At 42.3% G+C, this 20167-nt stretch overlaps 1 protein-coding gene across 3 annotated transcripts in view; it reads left to right on the forward strand.

Moving 5' to 3' along the window:
* Nucleotides 1-20167, forward strand: part of LOC115089116 — a 378685-nt gene that overhangs the window by 307170 nt on the left and 51348 nt on the right. For all 3 annotated transcript variants that reach the window (XM_029597089.1, XM_029597088.1, XM_029597090.1), the window contains one exon: nucleotides 12072-12283. In XM_029597089.1, the coding sequence (XP_029452949.1) occupies nucleotides 12072-12283 (212 nt within the window). The remainder of the gene's footprint in view (nucleotides 1-12071; nucleotides 12284-20167) is intronic.

Here is a 20167-nt window from a genome sequence, read left to right on the forward strand (position 1 = left end):
TGACTATTTCTTGTCTTGGCAATTATTCATAATTATTAAGGAGATGAACATGGTTGGTGGGGGGAACCATAGTTGAAGAAACACATCAGTGTAGAAATCTACTGCGCTCAGCACTATAAGAAAGTAATTTTATAGGTGGTCATTTGAAACTGGAATAAAAATTGAAATGGCAAACCTCCATCCACAGAATGGCAAACATTTAGAGATGAATTCTCAAGAGCATTTCCACAGGGAAAATACGTGACCGGCAGAAGTGGCCTTTTACAAACTTGCTTGCCCGATATGTGGGTAAATTTGTGCTCATATGCCCTGTTTGTGCTCAAGCTATACCCAGCCTGAGCAGAGGCGTCCCAAGGGGGGAGGGGGGTGGGGTTTGCATTTATGTGCGCACATTTTCATTTTCAAAAATCAGGCACCTAAAATTTCTGGAACATTCTCCTGCATGCATGGGAGCAGGTGTAGCTGTGTGCGAGGAATGTTAGGTGGAATGATGCTTCAAAGCAGATTTGTGCGCATAAGTCCGCTGTGTAAACTTACACGTGTTTTTTTGCCACTTGGAAATTGTTTGTTCATTATCAGTTTTATAAATCTCCCTTTGCCGTGGGCTATAGAGTGGCATACAATAATATAAAATTTACAAAGCAACAATAATACAATGAAAACCCTAACAAGACCGCAATCGAAAAAAGGTAATAGCAATAAAATATGGTTTCCCCCCGCCACAATCCAATTCATATCAAAGAAGTCAGATTAAATTAAGTAAACACTGACTCAACCAGGCCTTTCAAAGTTTTTCAAAATGAGTAAGCTCCAATACAGATTTTAGCTCCAAGAAGATAGCATTCCAACATGGAAATGATTTCTTTGAAGTTGTAAAAAAAAAAAAAAAATCCTTAACTCTTCTGGAATTGATAACAGTAGCTGTTGAGAATAATGAAGCAATTATGATAGTTCATAGTTTTGCAGTCGGGAAACAAGATAACAAGGGGCTCAAACTTTTCGGTATTTTAAAAACCATAAAAAGAATTTTAAATTCCACTTTTTGAGCAACAGGAAGCCAAAGTAATGTGTAGCCCCTGCCTCGACTTCTCTGACTTAAAAGTGGCTCACGGGGGAGGTCGTGGGACACTGCCAGGTTCTTCCCACACAAGGGAGAAGGAACAATCTTTCAAAGGCCTTTTGTTTCTCTGAAGGTTCTCTGCAAATACCGGTAATTCAATAACAAGAAGAAAACACATGCTACCACTGTCAGTGTTGCTCAAAAAATAAAATGTGTTACTGGTAAACTGATATGAAATCACTCAACAGAAGCAACACCTCTCGATAGTTATCTCACACAAACAAAGTGTAAACACTATTAGAGAGGGAAATAGTATTTTAACTATTCACCACTACCATATATCAAACTAGACTGGAGACAATATCATAGGCAAGTGCTCACAATCAAATTTCGATCTGCTGTCTCTCGCCCTCAATGGGCCGCAGGCAGTAATCAGCCTGTGAGCTCAAACGATTTTTAATCATCTATTGTCTCCTGTCTACCCACCCCTCACTCCAAAAAACATATTTTATTTAATCAAGTAATATATAAACCATTAAAGTGCAAAGTTATCAAAGCGGCTCGACATATATATTTCTCAGAATCTGTAACTTTCTACCGGTTAGTAACCCACTGATGTTCGACAAAAATATTAAGCCACAGAAGTGGTCTCTCAAATATCAAAAAAGTATACTTCCATTGTCCACCCTGACATGGTCCATGTTTCAACTCACAAGGAGTCTTTTTCAAGGGGAATAAAGATGACAGATCACTGTGTCACCGGTATATTGTTTTCATTCAGTTCCTGTGAAACAATGTGAAAAAATTATAAAAAAATTAATTAAAAACACAAAATTCAAAGCCTAACACACACACTAACGAAGTACCCACGACTATTATTCAACTCATACATTCCATTTGAACATAAAGGCTACAAAGTAGATACAAGTGCTATCATCAAAGATACCATACCATTCAGTATTAAAAATAACATACCATTCAGTATAAAAAACTCACCGGAACGCCAGAATCATTAAACTCAAGTTCACAACATGGCGATTCACGCCTTTGTTAAACCAAACTGGCTCGCCTAGTTTAAATAGACCGCTGAGTTTTGTAAAGCCGGAAATCACAGAAAAAAACTGGTTTCTGGTAAACTACTTGTTCACTGAAAACTACTAATCCCAGCGTGCCATACTGGCGTCAGCTGACCCTATAGCTACAAAGCAATCACCCTCTATGATTTCAAAAAACTGACCAATCAATTTCTCTATTGAGTCCTCTAGGAATCACTGAATCAAAGAAGTGTATCCATTTTTGTTCTCTTTGAGTAAGATAAAGGTCAAAATTGCCGCCCCGATTGCTCGGAACGGGCTGTTCGATTACTGCAAATTTCAATTCTGCAAACGTATGGTTCTTATCAATGCAGTGCTGGACGCAAGGTGCCTCCAGCCTGCCTCTAGTGATGGCACTTCGATGCTCAATCATACACGTCTTGAGACATCTTTTAGTTTTCCCAATATATATAAACGGACACGGGCACCACAAGGCATAGACCACACCTTTGGATTCGCAGGTAGTGGCCGCTGTTAATTTAAAGTTACCTTTAGCAAAAAATGGCAACTTGTTGCCATCAAATGATTGTTCACAAACAGAACACTTCATACAAGGATGATGCCCGGCAATGGAATTTATTGCCATATTGTTACTCTTCTTCTCATCGAAAAAATCTGAATGTATTATCAGATCTCTGATATTCTTGCCTCGTTTGAACGCAAACATTGGGAGACTTTGAAAACCATCATGCAGACCTAATATATGCCAAAATTTTTTGATCACTTTTTGTACTTTAAAAATCTGAGATGAAAATGGTAACACACATACCAACTGCTCTGTGTCTCGACTAACACAAGTAGGTTGTAATAATAAATCTCTATTAATCCAGCGGGCACGCTTGTATGCCTTTTTAATGATATGTAGAGGGTAACCCCGTAGTGCAAAGTTCTTCATCATCACCTGTGCCTTCAATTTGTAGTCAAATACATCTGAACACAGACGTCTTAATCTTAAAAATTGACCAAACGGTAAGTTAGAACGAAGATGAAAGGGATGACAACTGTCAAACGGGAGAACCGTGTTCCTATCGGTTGGTTTTCGATAGATAGAAAATTGAAAACCCATCTGCTGAATGCTGATAGAAATATCTAGGTAGGAAACATTTTTTCTATCAAAAATATAAGTAAAGCTCAAGTTGGCATCACAGTTCTGTAACCATTGCATAAAGGCTAAAAATGTCAATTCATCACCTTCCCACACAACCAGAATATCATCTATATACCTCCTCCACAATTTCACATGTTGACCAAAGGGATTATTCCTCAGATGTTTATGCTCAAAATCCCCCATGTACATATTGGCGACGTCTGGTGCCATAGTGGCACCCATCGCTACTCCTTTGGTTTGATGGTAAAAGGTGTTGTCAAACATGAAAAAATTGTTTCTTAAGGCCACCTCCGCCAAAGCACTCACAAATTCTGCAGGAATACGGTTGTTTGAATTCACTGTATGGAGTGTATCTTTGATAATATTGATGGCCTCTGTTTGCGGTATATTAGTGTAAAGAGATACTACATCAATGGTGGCCAGTGCTAACGCATCATTAGGGAATAAATCACCTGTAATATCTTCTAATTGAGTCATCAAATCCGTGGAATCTCTGACGTAAGATGGTAATTGTTTTACCAAAGGAGCTAAAAATTTGTCAACAAAAATTGACAAGGGTTCTAATAGAGACCCTCGAGTGGATACTATAGGTCTCCCTGGTGGTTTTTCAAGAGACTTATGTATCTTCGGCAAAACGTATAGTACTGGTGTCTTAGGGAAGTCTACAACCAAAAACCTTTTCTCTCGCGATGTAATCCAGAATTTAGTAAAAGCCATATCAATCAAAGAGTCAATACTAGACTTCAATTCAGCCGTGGGATCTATATCCAATCTAGTGTAGTAAGTAGTATCTTGTAACTGTCTCATAACTTCTGCACAGTAGTCCTCAGTGTTTATGATAACAACCGCCCCACCCTTGTCAGCTGATTTTACAATAACTGTGGGATCCTTTGCTAAGGTTTTCAAAGCTGACATTTCTCTGGAAGAACAGTTCCAATCTGTATTGTAAGAGAAAAATTTATTCTTCCTTATTTCACTTAATACCAGGTCTCGAAAAGTACTAATGGCCGAATCCATCAGCCCTGGGGGATACCATTTAGATTGCGGTGTAACAATGGATGTGTCTAGTGTGCAAATGTTATTCTTAGAAAAGAAAACCTTAAGAGACAGACTCCGGATAAACTTCTGAAAAAAAATTTTCAATCTCAAATACATCGCATTTGACCGTAGGTACATATGACAAACCTTTCTCTAGCATGGCAGTTTGTTCCATAGACAGCTGTAAATTTGATAAATGAATTACCGTAGATGTTGATATTCTGGTTGTGTGGGAAGGTGATGAATTGACATTTATAGCCTTTATGCAATGGTTACAGAACTGTGATGCCAACTTGAGCTTTACTTATATTTTTGATAGAAAAAATGTTTCCTACCTAGATATTTCTATCAGCATTCAGCAGGTGGGTTTTCAATTTTCTATCTATCGAAAACCAACCGATAGGAACACGGTTCTCCGGTTTGACAGTTGTCATCCCTTTCATCTTCGTTCTAACTTACCGTTTGGTCAATTTTTAAGATTAAGACGTCTGTGTTCAGATGTATTTGACTACAAATTGAAGGCACAGGTGATGATGAAGAACTTTGCACTACGGGGTTACCCTCTACATATCATTACAAAGGCATACAAGCGTGCCCGCTGGATTAATAGAGATTTATTATTACAACCTACTTGTGTTAGTCGAGACACAGAGCAGTTGGTATGTGTGTTACCATTTTCATCTCAGATTTTTAAAGTACAAAAAGTGATCAAAAAATTTTGGCATATATTAGGTCTGCATGATGGTTTTCAAAGTCTCCCAATGTTTGCGTTCAAACGAGGCAAGAATATCAGAGATCTGATAATACATTCAGATTTTTTTGATGAGAAGAAGAGTAACAATATGGCAATAAATTCCATTGCCGGGCATCATCCTTGTATGAAGTGTTCTGTTTGTGAACAATCATTTGATGGCAACAAGTTGCCATTTTTTGCTAAAGGTAACTTTAAATTAACAGCGGCCACTACCTGCGAATCCAAAGGTGTGGTCTATGCCTTGTGGTGCCCGTGTCCGTTTATATATATTGGGAAAACTAAAAGATGTCTCAAGACGTGTATGATTGAGCATCGAAGTGCCATCACTAGAGGCAGGCTGGAGGCACCTTGCGTCCAGCACTGCATTGATAAGAACCATACGTTTGCAGAATTGAAATTTGCAGTAATCGAACAGCCCGTTCCGAGCAATCGGGGCGGCAATTTTGACCTTTATCTTACTCAAAGAGAACAAAAATGGATACACTTCTTTGATTCAGTGATTCCTAGAGGACTCAATAGAGAAATTGATTGGTCAGTTTTTTGAAATCATAGAGGGTGATTGCTTTGTAGCTATAGGGTCAGCTGACGCCAGTATGGCACGCTGGGATTAGTAGTTTTCAGTGAACAAGTAGTTTACCAGAAACCAGTTTTTTTCTGTGATTTCCGGCTTTACAAAACTCAGCGGTCTATTTAAACTAGGCGAGCCAGTTTGGTTTAACAAAGGCGTGAATCGCCATGTTGTGAACTTGAGTTTAATGATTCTGGTGTTCCGGTGAGTTTTTTATACTGAATGGTATGTTATTTTTAATACTGAATGGTATGGTATCTTTGAGGATAGCACTTGTATCTACTTTGTAGCCTTTATGTTCAAATGGAATGTATGAGTTGAATAATAGTCGTGGGTACTTCGTTAGTGTGTGTGTTAGGCTTTGAATTTTGTGTTTTTAATTAATTTTTTTATAATTTTTTCACATTGTTTCACAGGAACTGAATGAAAACAATATACCGGTGACACAGTGATCTGTCATCTTTATTCCCCTTGAAAAAGACTCCTTGTGAGTCGAAACATGGACCATGTCGGGGTGGACAATGGAAGTATACTTTTTTGATATTTGAGAGACCACTTCTGTGGCTTAATATTTTTGTCGAACATCAGTGGGTTACTAACCGGTAGAAAGTTACAGATTCTGAGAAATATATATGTCGAGCCGCTTTGATAACTTTGCACTTTAATGGTTTATATATTACTTGATTAAATAAAATATGTTTTTTGGAGTGAGGGGTGGGTAGACAGGAGACAATAGATGATTAAAAATCGTTTGAGCTCACAGGCTGATTACTGCCTGCGGCCCATTGAGGGCGAGAGACAGCAGATCGAAATTTGATTGTGAGCACTTGCCTATGATATTGTCTCCAGTCTAGTTTGATATATGGTTGTGGTGAATAGTTAAAATACTATTTCCCTCTCTGACTGGTAAACTGATTGCAGGAAAAAGTCACATTCAATCAAGAAAATAAAGTCCATTAGACATCACAGTCTTAGTCACTATTATTTATAGAGCGACATATCACATTGGTTTACATTCAGGTACTGTAGGTGTTTCCCTATCCCCAGAGGGCTTACAATCTAAGGGGCGGCGGCCTATTTTGCATAGGCCGCCGGCGCGCGTAAAGCCCTGGGACGCGCGTAAGTCCCGGGGCTTTCGAAAAGGAGCAGGAGGGGGTGTGTCCGGGGGTGTTCCCGAAATGACGCGGCGTTTCGGGGGCGTGCCGCAGTGTTTCGGGGGCAGGCCCGGGGGCGTGGTCGAGGCCTCCGGACCAGCCCCCGGGACCGGAGGATGGAGCGGGGCTGCTGGCCGGCGCGCGCAAAGTTACGCCTGCTGAAAGCAGGCGTAACTTTGCCGACAAAGGTAGGGGGGGGGTTAGATAGGGCCAGGGGGTGGGTTAGGTAGGGGAAGGTGGGGGGAGGGCGAAGGAAAGTTCCCTCCAAGGCCGCTCCGAAATCGGAGCGGCCTCGTAGCGAACAGGAAGCACGCACTGGGCTCGGCGCATGCAGGTTGCACAAATGTGCACCCCCTTGCGTGCGCCGACCCCGGATTTTATAAGATACGCGCGGCTACGTGCGTATCTTATAAAATCCAGCCTGGTGCGCGAACAAAAGTACGCGATCGCGTATTTTTTAAAGATCTACCCCTAAGCATGTACCTGAGGCAGTGTAGGGTAAAGTGACTTGCCCAAGGTCACAAGGAGCAACAGCGGGACTCAAATCCTGGTCACCTGGTGGTTTGCTCTATCCACTAGGCTATTCCTCCTCCTCCCTCCTGTTACACTAGTCCTGTTGCATATCCCTGGCAGTAAGTAATGCTGGTCAGGAAAACCCCTTTCTGGGCACTTCCCCCTGTTAGCTCATGGAGCTCTCAATCCAGCTCTCTTCAATTCACTAGACAAAAGCAACTTTATGGAGTGCTCCCCTGCAAGCTAGGCTTCCCACATGGTCAAATTCCTTTCTGCAACCACTCTTTAACAAATCTGTTCTTGGACAGAATAGGAGTATTGGTTTAGCACCCTTCTTTTCCTGGGATCTTCAAATTCTTGGACCCCCAAGACAAAGCCCGGAGCACCTTGACCTTAGGCTCCGGCCATCATCCCAGGACCAGGGAGCAGGGCAGGCAGTCCTCTCTCCTTGGAAAGGCTACTACCAACCAGTCCATCTCTCCAAGACAGATACCCGACAAAGATCCCTGAACCACGAGGGCACACGAGTTTTGTTAGAAAACTGATGCCTTCCACTGGGGAGTTCTTCTACCACTAATGCTACGCTCTGACTTCACACTCAGTGTCTGATGAGACTGAGACAGGTTTGTGATCCCCTTACAGGTAACATGATCAGAGGAGCTTACTCCAAATATAAGGAAAGCCCCTGTATTTTGTCTTCTCAATTGATTTTTTGGCAGCTAAGAAAGAAGAGAACTAAAGTAGTCCAAGTGAGTTGTAAATAAAGGCATAGACCATAGTACTAGGATCATCATTCTCCAAATAAGGACACAAGTTCCGTATATTCCCGGCCTTAGTTATATGATGTATGCAGATGGTTTATGTGAACGTAAATCAGTATTATGTTTTTCCAAATTTTCTTGAAGATTAATTCCCAGTTCACAATATTTGTATGTCATCTGCATATTACTAAGGCCTGCTTCAATAGTAATCTGATCAAACCAAAAAAGTGATATAACCGATCATATATATAAAAAAAATGTTATTAATAGAATACAAATGAAAATATAAAAAATTCAATAATCTCAATTATTGCACCTCATTTACAATAGAGCTGTATCCACCCAATATATATGGTCGATTATATCACTTTTTTGGTTTGATTTGTTTATATGTGTGATATATAATATTTATTGCCTTATTTGTTAAAGTGTTCCTTCAATAGTAATCTGACCAAAACAGGAGATAGAAAAGAACCTTGCAGAATTTGTGATTGTATTTCCTAGGATACAGAAAACTCATTGTTACAATACCTCTTATGCATCCTTCCCTATAAGAAAGATGTAAATCACCCAAGCACTTTGCCTCTGACAGCATGAGACCACAAACTATAAAGCAGGAAACTGTGGTCCACTTTGTTGATCATGGTACTCGCACAGAGACGGCAACTTTCTGCATTAGAATCTTCTCTGGCCCTCATAATTCATTAGGATAAAAAGGATCAGGCATCAACTAATCTTATTTGTTATAAAGCAAAAATATAAAATCTAGGTGAGCAGAAAAACAAAAATGTTTTAAGAGGTGACAACAGATGGAGGCTGTCAAATATTTCAGCTCATACCCAATTCATAAATTATTGACCTTGTCGGACCCGTAAACGAAAAATCCTTCAAAAAAATAAATGTACGTTCTGAAATAAACTCAGCATTCAAAAATGAGGGTAGAGTAGACATTGTTTCAGCTTTGTGGCAGATTCAGAGTAATCTGTTCTAAATGTCAAGATAGAAAGTAAGCAAAATGCATTGATAAAATATCAGCAATGATGCTAAACTTTCTCTAGTATCCAAGAAATACCTCATCTCCTGCTTTCAACCTTAATTTTCTTTCTAATTTATGGCATATTGAACCATGGTATGCATCCAAAATAGAAACAGACTCATTATTCTGGAAATCAAATCATTAACATCTTCCTAAATCTGTAAGGAAAAAATATAAAATTAGCCGAACAAGCAGGCACTGCCCCCCTTGTTATTTGCTTTGCTAGTTTGCTAGGCATGAATGCCATTTCATTAACACATTTTTTCCAGTCCTATATTTTTCAGTTCAGCACTATTTTGTAACATTATTATTATAGTCACTCTCACATACCACGTATTTATAAAAAAACAAAATCTTCCTACAGTTTCACACTCTTTTAGTGGGAATAGGGGCAGAGTGGGGGGAGTTGTGGTTCTTCCACCTTCCTGCTGCTCATTTAGGCTTCTAGCTGTTATGGATGTTAATAAACACTGAATACAAACAGCCAGTAAGAGAAAAATCTTTAGTCTTTTATTATAAAATATATTTTATTAGGAGCAGTGCTTACCAAACAATGCAGAATAAATGCCAGCTCAGCTCTTCTGAGCCTTACATTCACTTAGATATGTCACTGCCTCTAAATAACATAACAACAAGTTTGCTTGCATAACATTTTCCTAATTGGTTGACATTATAATTTTATCTCATATATGCTAATAAGACTGGATTCCTGTAAGTCATATGAATTCTTGTAAATTGAGCCCAAAAGGTAGAAATGAAACTCAGTGCTGACCCTTAATATACTTGTTGACCTTTACCATGTTTTTTTTTTTTAGCATTTCAGCAGCCTTGTATAGTTTTTACAAGTCTGATCAGTATAATTTCATTGTGCTGTAATAATTATCATTCTTCATTGCCACTAAACTAGTCTGGCTTCATTGAAAAACTTCAAAGCACCCTCACATTTCTCCTTTGTCATTTTAGTATGACAATATTTGATACAAGTTCCAATACTGCTGGCCTCCATCCCGTGCCTTAGGTTGATGCCATGGAGGACCAGCCCATGGAGCAACGAGTTAAGCTAGATCGTAGGGGTAGAGATTCTGGGTTAGTTCATAAATGACACAAGTTGAGTGGCACCTTATAAACTAACCACCTTATTGAAGAATGAGCATTCAAGCACAGAGTCCTCTTGTCAGATGCATGAAATGCAGCAGAGGATGTAGGTAAATTAGAAGTACGGTAGATGGTGGGGAGAGGGGAGAAAAATACAGAAGAAAGAGAAGGCACTGAATTAGGCAGAGAAGGGTGTGGAAAGAGATTGTTAATAGTATTATAGTCTAGCCTACTGACAACTGAGCTAAATTTGAAAAGACAGAATGATCTGTGAACAGTTAAGTTCATAAACAGTGGTAGTGTACCATGAAGCTATTGTTTCTGTTCAGACCTAAGGTGATGGTGTTAAGTTTTTTTATGAGTTCCAATTCAGCAGTTTTACCCTGGAGTGCTCCTTTGAAGTTTCTCTGTATGGCAACTTTAAGGTCAGATAAAGAATATCCTGGAAGGGTTTCTGAATGTTCCCATTTCTAATATCAGATTTATGTCCATTTATTTTTTTTTCCTTAGGGAAGGAAAAGACTAGTTTTACCAGTTTGTTCACCAGTTTGCCCAGTTTATCTCTAGGTTATCAACCCCCCCACCTGGTTATTCAGCTTGCACACCCCCCCCCCCCAGTTTATCCAGACCATTCACCCAGTCAGTAATTGGCTATAAAGAGTGTTATTCTGCCTTATACCTGAAAAATAGCAGAAGTAAATGGCCACAGGTAACCGCTGGATGCACATCGCTTGCGCTGGTTATAAAATAGCCATTTATGCATGTAAGTGTTGACCTCACCCCGGCACACCCATGCCCTGCCCCCATCCCACCCCTTTTTTTAAGTGTGCGATTTGTTTGTGCATCGGCATTTGTGCACCTGTGCGTGAGGTTTATAAAATAGGTGGCACATGCACATGCGCTATATGATGGTAACTTTCAAAGGGGCATACAGGCAAACACTGATATGCGTATGTCAGTGCGTGCCCAGATACGCAGCCATTTTATAACATGTGTGCATGTACGCGTATATGTTACACAATAGCCCTGGCGTAGTTTTGCAAGTGGATGTTCCCAGCTGCGCAAAGTCAAGCTTGAACCATGCAAGTAGGGGAATTTGATAACATTCACACGTCCACATCATGACCAGTTTTACCAGTTTGTCCACTAGTTCACTTAGTCTATAGTTAGGACTACAACCCCCCCCCCCCCCCCCCCCCGGTTCTTTAGCCTGCATTCGCTCCAGTTACCCCAGACCCTCAACTCCCTCACAGATGCCCATTTGTTTTTTTATTAACTTACACCTCCTCCATAGCAGAAGTATATTTATGCCGAACTGGATCTCGGCATGTGCCCAGGCACGTAGGTACTTACATGCATAGCTCTTGGCCTCATCCCGAAACGTCCATGCCCCGCTCACATCATGCCCAAGCCACACCCATTTTTCATTACAAGTGAGATATTCGTGTATCGGGAGAAGTGTGCTCATGTAAAATTGGGTGGACGTGCACGTATCTTACATGCATGCGCACCTCCTGATTTTGGTGTGTGCTCAGCTTTTAAAATTCATCTGTTTGCATACGTATCTGGGAATTTTAGCACCTGCATCTCTTTTAAAATTCATCCTAAAATGTGTTAACGTTTTGGGGTGATATTGTTATTTTGGCTTCTGAAAGCCTTAGAATCATTGCAAATTTAAATGCATACATTTTTTTTCCCCACTCCCAATGCCTAAAATCTGAGCCCTGTTTTTGAAAGGCACAAAACAGACTGGAAAAGGATGTATGGATGAAGCTGTCCAATCCATCATCTTTTGTGGTTGTTTATGCGCTAGCCCCTGATCTGTGTGGTGCATCTTTCCGCGATCATCTTTTTATGTGTTTTTGGGTTGTTTTGGTTTTTTTTGTGCAGTTGACTTGCAAGATTTCAAGAAGAAAATGGAACAACAAGGGGTTGCTGCCGATTCACTGCGCTGCAATACAAGGCAGGACTGCTATCATTCGATTATTGCTGGAGGATGATGAAGAAGCCAGAGCCACCGTAGAGGAAAGCTTCCTGAAGACAAAGGCACCAAGCCCCCTCTCTATGGCAGTGGCAAATAGTCACTTGGAGTGTGCCAAATGGTAAGAGATATTGCATTTCTTGAATGAGTGTTCACCCAGAAACCGTGCCCTGCTTTCGCTTGGTAAAATATAAAATTAAGTATTCAATAGAGAAGGGCACAATTTCAAAAAACAATAAGTTGATCCCACTTCAATCTTGGAGTTTCAGTAGGTTTTCCATTCTGAAATGATCCAGGAAGAGAGCCTGCAAGAAACTGTACTTGTTGACCGCAAATCTTGACTAGATTTGGATCCAATCCATGCTGAAATCCAATTCATGCTGAAATCCAATGTCCCAAGGGACATCCACTTTTTCTTTTTTAATTTGCAATTTTTCAACAGTTTCCACAGCTGGATTGACCTCTCCTGCTAGTGACTGAGTAGCTTTGAGCGCAAGAGAATGGCGTGGTGGCATTCATTTAGGACTGAGTAAAGTTTCAGTTAGAAAGAAATTTATTGACCTTCATGTGTAAAACTACATTCATAGCCTAAACCAAAGGGGGGAGGGGGTCCATTTTCAAAGAATTTAGACTCCTAAATTGGCCCTTTTGAACATGCACTAGGGCTGAGTCCCTAAATTTAGGATCCTAATTTCATTAGATTTCTAAATTTAGGTTCCTAAAAAACTGGATGGCTATGGGGTGGAGTTAGGGCAGGTGCTTAGCACTGATTTTCAGAACTAGGCACCTGTTTTAGAAGCCTAAATCTAGGCAACTAAATAGAAGGTATAAATATAGGGACCTAAATTATAGGAACCTAAATTGATGTGAATTTTCAGTTAAAAAGAGGCTCCTAAATTGGGCTAAAAATTAAATGGGCCAACCCTTGGACCTAATTTAGGAGCTCAGCTGTTTGGAATATTGGCCCCATGGTAACTTGTATCTCTAGAAAATCCTCTTTATTACTGGTATTTAGATTACCTTCATTCTGCCATGCAGAATCATTATCAGCTTGACTAGAATTTGTATAATCCTCATTGCTTTCCTGATAGTCACCAAACCTGGGATTAGACAGAGGAAGCACACTGAGTATCTACCGCAGACAAAGTCAGCTTGAGCTAAAAGCAAGAAGCTAAAATGCCTTCCCACACTTTTGTAATCACCCTGCCTCCATTTAAATGTGCTCAGCTACATATGAATCAATAGGGAAGAGAGGCTAAGTAAATTGAAACTAGCAATCTTTCATTTATTGTGCAAACAGAAAAATCAACGTCTATATATTAAGGGGAATAACAAAGAAAAATCTTGTACAGGAAGTAGAGAAGTCAAAAAAGAAAACCAGCATTCTGATGCTTTCCCAAGCATGAACATGCATTAAAATTGGTGTTAGCATAAGCAATCTAGTTTACAATGCACATTAATTAGCTTGCAAGGATTTTAATACAAAAACCTATACTGATGAAGTAATGAGAAACAGAACAACTCATTACTTATTAGTGAATAAAAAAGAATGCTCACTAAAATCTGCAAAAGTACATGGAGACCTGTTAACACAAAAAAGCTTTAAATCTCTGGGAGGCGTAATTAAGTGTTTGCACTAAGTTTAATGCTAAAAAATTCATGCAAAAAAGCCTCCTCTTACAGTGGTATAAATACTTAACTTTTTTGTGAGCCTCTACAGAGGCTTGCTCTCTCTCTCTCTCTCTCTCTCTCTCTTTCTGTCTCGAGCAGCCCTTTAACTGGTAATGCAGTAGATTACTCAGCGTGCAATGTGAAAATAATATGCGGTGTGATAAATGTATCAGGAAAATTAGCCTAACCATGCCCCTTTTTTTCAAATCAAGGGCACTATTTTCGCTATATTTATAGCAAACTGATGAATCTAGGTCTAAGAAAGGTAAAACTAGGTTTGGAATAGGGGAAAAGAAATGACAAGCATATCCTGTACTATATTTAGTTGTATAATAATTGCAGAACTGGCAAGCAGAATGTTTTTTTTTCCTGGGCTATTTAAAGTATATTTCAGCAAACAGTATTTAGTCTTTGGGGACTAATATCTTGAAGTTCAGATTTCCTGTGCACAATAACAGCAGCTCCTTCCAGCAGTTAAGGGCTGGACTATAAACCTGGCAAAGTGTGTGAGGTATGGATGGTTAGGAGAACGTCAGTGTTCTCTTGCAATCATCTACCCTGCTTCTACCTACAGCAGCCCCCATAAGCTTTGCTGCAGCCAGAAAAAAAGACCCTACAGAGATGTTTCAGCACTTGAGAGTTTCTGTTCATTCAGTATTGCTGCTGTAAATCCTGTACCTGCAGCAGACAGACTGTTACCAGAACAATTTCTGTAACGAGGGAACACGGGAGAAGGTTCTCATGTCACATAACTGCTGCTGCATCTTCATTCCTACTATTTGTTTAGGAGGCAATATAAACTGCTCCCGGTGTGCAAATCCGGGTGGGGGTGTTGCCATAATAATCAAAGCAAAACTTCCCAGGTGATTTTCCTTTCATTATTTCCCCTCAAAAGTACACACAGTAGTTTGCGTCTACCTTTTATGCAGGTGCATTTTCTAGGAGGGGGGAAAACAACCCCCGCTTATAGTTTTGAATATACAAACCTATGCAAGTGCTTCCCTCCCCCGACCTAATGCCGCCTCGGGAATCCCTACACAGAATACACATTGTTGACATATGCAGCACATTTGTTGAATAGTGGGTGGGAAATAATCAGACAATCCATTTCTGTGAGAAAATCATGGACATGGTGTTACGGTTGTGGACCCTTGGGCCGGTTGGGACAGAGGACGGTATGCTATGGATGACCACAGCAAGCGTCCCAGCCGGGAGGCGGCGCGGAAGAGGGTCAGGGAAGGTTTCGTCGCTGGAAGTCTGAGGGCCCCCTCAGACTAGGTGGAGTCCTATGCGACCAAGGACCCTAGGCAGTGGCTGAAGAGACGGATGACGGTTGGGTCCGGGCGGCTGGAGAGTCTTCACCCGGGAAGCCGGTACTCCCCCAGGAGGAGCCCGTAGGAGTCCGGCCGCTGGGACTTAGGAGATTCACCCTGGAAGCCGAATCCCCCCCCCGGGAGGAGCCCGTAGGGGCCCGGCCGCTGGGACTTAGGCGAATCTTCTGGGCCAGGGAGCTCCGAGTACCTGAGGTGCGGAGGAAGCCGAGGGCAGAGTCCAGGAACGAAGCCGGGTCGGAGGCCGGGAGTCAGTGATCCAAACCAAAGCCAGGGATGAAGCAGGAGACGGAGTCGAGGACGGAGCCGGAGTCAGAACCAGAAGTCAGAAGTGAAGCCAAGCCAGGGACTGAAGCTGAAGACAAAGTCGTGGGACAAAGCCGGGTCGAAAGCCAAAGGTCAGAAGTAGATACCAGAACCAGGGGACGGAGGCAGGAGACGAGTCAGGAGGCAAGCCGGGTCGAAGACAGGAAGCAATCACCAATACGCAGCAACTAGCAGTCAGGAAACCTGATGAACCTCGTTGCAAGGCACTGGAGTAGTCTGGATGCAGGGTACTTATACCCTGAGGGCGTCTGACGTCACCTATGGCAGGACTGAGGTTTTTCCCACGCTGGCCCCTTTAAATGGAGCTCCTCCCCGTGTGTGCGCATCAGGGGGCGGGGCCAGCCACGCCGGACCGTTGGCATCTCTCCCGAGGAGGGAGAGACACGCTGGAGGGCCTCCAGGCCCGAGGAACCCCCGAAACGGCCCGGGCCATCCCCGAGGTAGATGGAGGGACCAGGGCACGGCCCGGGACCGTAACACATGGTTTGGTTTTCATTACTTTTAGACACTAAAACCCCTTAATTTTCAAGAACTGTCTTGCACTGTAAGTCAGATATAATTCTTTTTTTTTTTTTTGAACTGGCATAATCCTCACAGGCTAGAAAAAAATCATACTGGCCAGTCATTGTTTTTGGACCCAGCAACTTCCTCCTACTCCTTTAGGTTGCACTTCAAATTGCACGGCTCCTAGTGGGGCAAAGGTGCTGTGTGCTTTTCCTGTGCAGATACCTGGAAGATCCCCCCGCCCCCCCGCCCAGGTTTGTCCCCTCCTCTGCATCTTTTGGCAAGTCTGAGATGCACGTGTAGTGACCATGAGGTCTCCACTAGATGGCCCCAGTCTCCAGCCCTTATTCCAGTCATCAGTATTACAGGCTATGCCATTCAATACTGCACCTCCCCCGAGTCTTGCAGGACTAGGCAGGCAGACTCTTAGGCCTAAGGTACGGTGAGACCATGTGACTGGGAGGCAGTGTAGCTTTGTTTTCAGAGGGGAAAGAGAGGTGCTCAGTATGCTTTCCAAAGTAAGGCCCACGGCTTAGCAAAGAAGGGAGAGGCACTGCCCTGCCAATCTCAGTGATAGACGGGAGGGAAGGAGGATTTAGAGAGTGTGTTGTTTCTACTTTTATATCTGAGAATTAGGATTTTTGCTGTTTTGACCTGCATCTTCTGGGAGGCTGTAACCCACTCTCCAGAAGTGCGGAAGGGAATCTGTACACTCTTTCACCCCAATAAGAGGAGGTTGCTGCTGCCTTCTTTGCCTAGATCTGGACCGCAATATCTGTTCCAGAACTGGCCCTTCCTTCAGGAGGGTCAATGACCTTTTCTATCTAAGAGGAGTTGGAGAAGATGAACATCAGTAGACCCCTAAACAAAGTTTCCACCCTGGGACACAGGACACAGGCAGGTGAAGATCAGGAGTGCCCTTCTGGAGTCAGGTTCTGTTGGGAAAAGGCATATCTGCCCTGAATAGGATACCTCAGCTCCTTGGGACAAACGTTCATTCCACATCATGCATGGATTCCACAGAGAAATACATCAGTTAAACTAGTATTACACCAAAGGCAAGGATTCTGGATGTATTTGGGCATTTTATTTATCCACTTTATTGATTTTCCTACAATCATTATCAGTAAATATTGTTTTTAATATCCATCCTGCAAGTTCTGCCTGCTTTGTCCAAAGAGCAAGGGTAATACACACTTGGAAGGTTTCCAGTGCCTGGGCCCAGAAGATTATTCCCCCCCCCCCCCCTATAGAGAAGAATCTTTCCCCCACCCCCAGGAAACAAAAGAGTTTGGGAAAGGACTGAGGAGCTAGCCCACGGAAATAAATTATTTTATGGACCCTAAGGATATATGCCATCCGCCAAAAAAGGATTACACTTGGACTGTGGTTTCCTCCCGAATTGAACACCATTATCCTCTTAGCCAGCTATCATCTTATGGCAGGGCCGGTTTCTCCTTTTCGCTCCCCACCCAAGGGCTATGAATATTATTTCCATAATATCCCCTGTCTGGCTTACACTGAGAATCTGAAGCTGGGCTTGGGACTTGAACCTTGGTGGTACACATATAGGGAAATTGGTTCTTACCTGCTAATTTTTGTTCCTGAAGTACCACAGATCAGTCCAGTTTGCATCCCTACCAGCAGATGGAGGCAGAGAACAAAACTTTTGAGGCACTGCTACATAACTGAGAGTGCTACCTGCAGACCCTCAGTATTGACCTGTATCCAAGCCAAACTAGAGTGAAACCAAACTCAACTATCCCCGTCTCCCAGGGCGAACATGAAACGTGAAACATAGGGTTGGAGCCTCTCTTAACTGGAGCCCAACATCGACCTCAAGGAACCAATCAAACCTGCTCATCCTAAAGGCCCTGAAACTATTTACACTGAATATCTCATCAGTTCTTGCTAATCAGAATCAGTTCAGTCTTTCACACACAATGGTCTGGGATTCTGAACTGATCTGTAGTACTTCAGGAATGAAAATTAGCAGGTAACAACCAATTTTCCTTTCCTATTCATACTCCGGATCAGTGGACCCCTACATTGGGCGGGCACGGAAAGACCCACTCTCAACACACTCTCGACAAAACTTGGCTCCCCGATGCACGAACATCCAATCGGTAATGCTGGGAGAAAGTGTGCAGTGACGACATGTTGCTGCCCTACAGATCTCCTATGGTGACACCAAGTGACATTCAGCCCATGAGGCCACCTGTGTTCTAATAGAATGCACTTACAAGTTACAACCCCTCTGGAATCCTGCCACTTTTGCAAATATATGCCAAAAAAAATAGCTTCCTTCAACCAGCAAACAATGGTGCCCTTCAAAACTTCCCTTCCTTGGTGGCAGCATTAAATCCGTGGAGAAATCCTCCACCTCCAGATCTCCTTTCCTGCCACCTTCCTTACCCAGGAGCATTCGCTTCAGGGAAAGAGGAGGAGGGGAATCCCTGGTAGAGATGTGAAACTTTTTTTTGTGTTCGTGTCGTTCTTTGTTTTTCTGCTGCCGCGGGAAATGTTTTTTTGTGGTTCGGGTCTTTTTTTTCGTGAAAAATGTTTTTTTTAGTTAGCGCGCACTAACAAAAAACGTTTATTTTGTTACTTTTTGTTAGTTTTTGTTAGTGCGCACTAATCCGAAAAACGAATTTTCGCGAAACGGGAAAATCCTGATCATTTTTTGGGCTCCCCGAAACATGCCGAATTGCACAATTTTGTTGAAATTTTCCAATTCGGCAAAAATGAATGCACATCTCTAATCTCTGGGCCCTATAGCAGCTGCTGCCTCCCTGATCGGAGCTGCACCTTCGTCCCACACTCAAGAATGAGGAACCCTCCAGGCACCCACAGCCACCACAGAGTTTCTTTCACCTCCCGAAGTACAATCCCAGCATAGAGCTGCAGAACTGAGGTGTTGTTGCCGCGCGCCACAAGTCTTGCACACTTTCATGTGCTGTGATGCCATCAGGCCCGCCACGTGGCCTCCGTGTTTCAGGCGCGCCTGAGGAGATCCCCACAACAGCCCAGACAGGCTTCCACTCACCCTAGAACCACTGGCTACTTCAGACAAGCAGTGCATCTCTCCCCCCCGCCCCCCCCCCCCACAATAAGAGCCCCGCAGCTACCCTGCTCGCATCGGCTCGGCCAGCTCCCACTCCCGATTGCTTCATTTTTTTTTTTTTTTAAAAGGAGCCATCAACCAAGAAGGGAAAAGAAAAATAAATACTTTCCTGTTACTGGCCACCAAAAGCAGAAGAAGCGTAGCCAAGGGCTGAAGTAAGTTTTGAAATAAAAAAATGAAGTCATCAAAGGTAGGGGGGAAGGGCGGGGGAGCTAAGGGAAGGGAAGGTGGGGTGGGGGGGTAGGGAAGTTCCCTCCGAAGCTGCTCTGATTTCGGAATGGCCTGGGAGGGAACAGGGGAAGGCAGCGCGGCTCGGAGAAGACTATAGTGATAGGGGTATACTACCGTCCACCTGGTCAAGATGGTGAGACGGACAGTGAAATGCTAAGAGAAATTAGGGAAGCTAACCAAATTGGTAGTGCAGTAATAATGGGAGACTTCAATTACCCCAATATTGACTGGGTAAATGTATCATCGGGACACGCTAGAGAGATAATATTCCTGGATGGAATAAATGATAGCTTTATGGAGCAATTGGTTCGGGAGCAGAGGACTCGGTGAGAGAGGTAATGGTGGTGGGGCCGCTTGGCAATAGTGATCATAATATGATCAAATTTGATTTAATGACTGGAAGAGGAACAGTGTGCAAATCCAAAGCTCTCGTGCTAAACTTTCAAAAGGGAAACTTTGATAAAATGAGAAAAATTGTTAGAAAAAAACTGAAAGGAGCAGCTACAAAAGTAAAAAATGTACAAGAGGCATGGTCATTGTTAAAAAATACCATTCTAGAAGCACAGTCTAGATGTTTTCCACACATTAAGAAAGGTGGAAAGAAGGCAAAACGATTACCGGCATGGTTAAAAGGGGAGGTGAAAGAAGCTATTTTAGCCAAAAGATCTTCATTCAAAAATTGGAAGAAGGATCCAACAGAAGAAAATAGGATAAAGCATAAACGTTGGCAAGTTAAATGTAAGACATTGATAAGACAGGCTAAGAGAGAATTTGAAAACAAGTTGGCTGTAGAGGCAAAAACTCACAGTAAAAACTT

This window comes from Rhinatrema bivittatum, chromosome 4 (genome assembly GCF_901001135.1).
Source record: "Rhinatrema bivittatum chromosome 4, aRhiBiv1.1, whole genome shotgun sequence".
Classification (NCBI taxonomy): Eukaryota; Metazoa; Chordata; class Amphibia; order Gymnophiona; family Rhinatrematidae; genus Rhinatrema; species Rhinatrema bivittatum.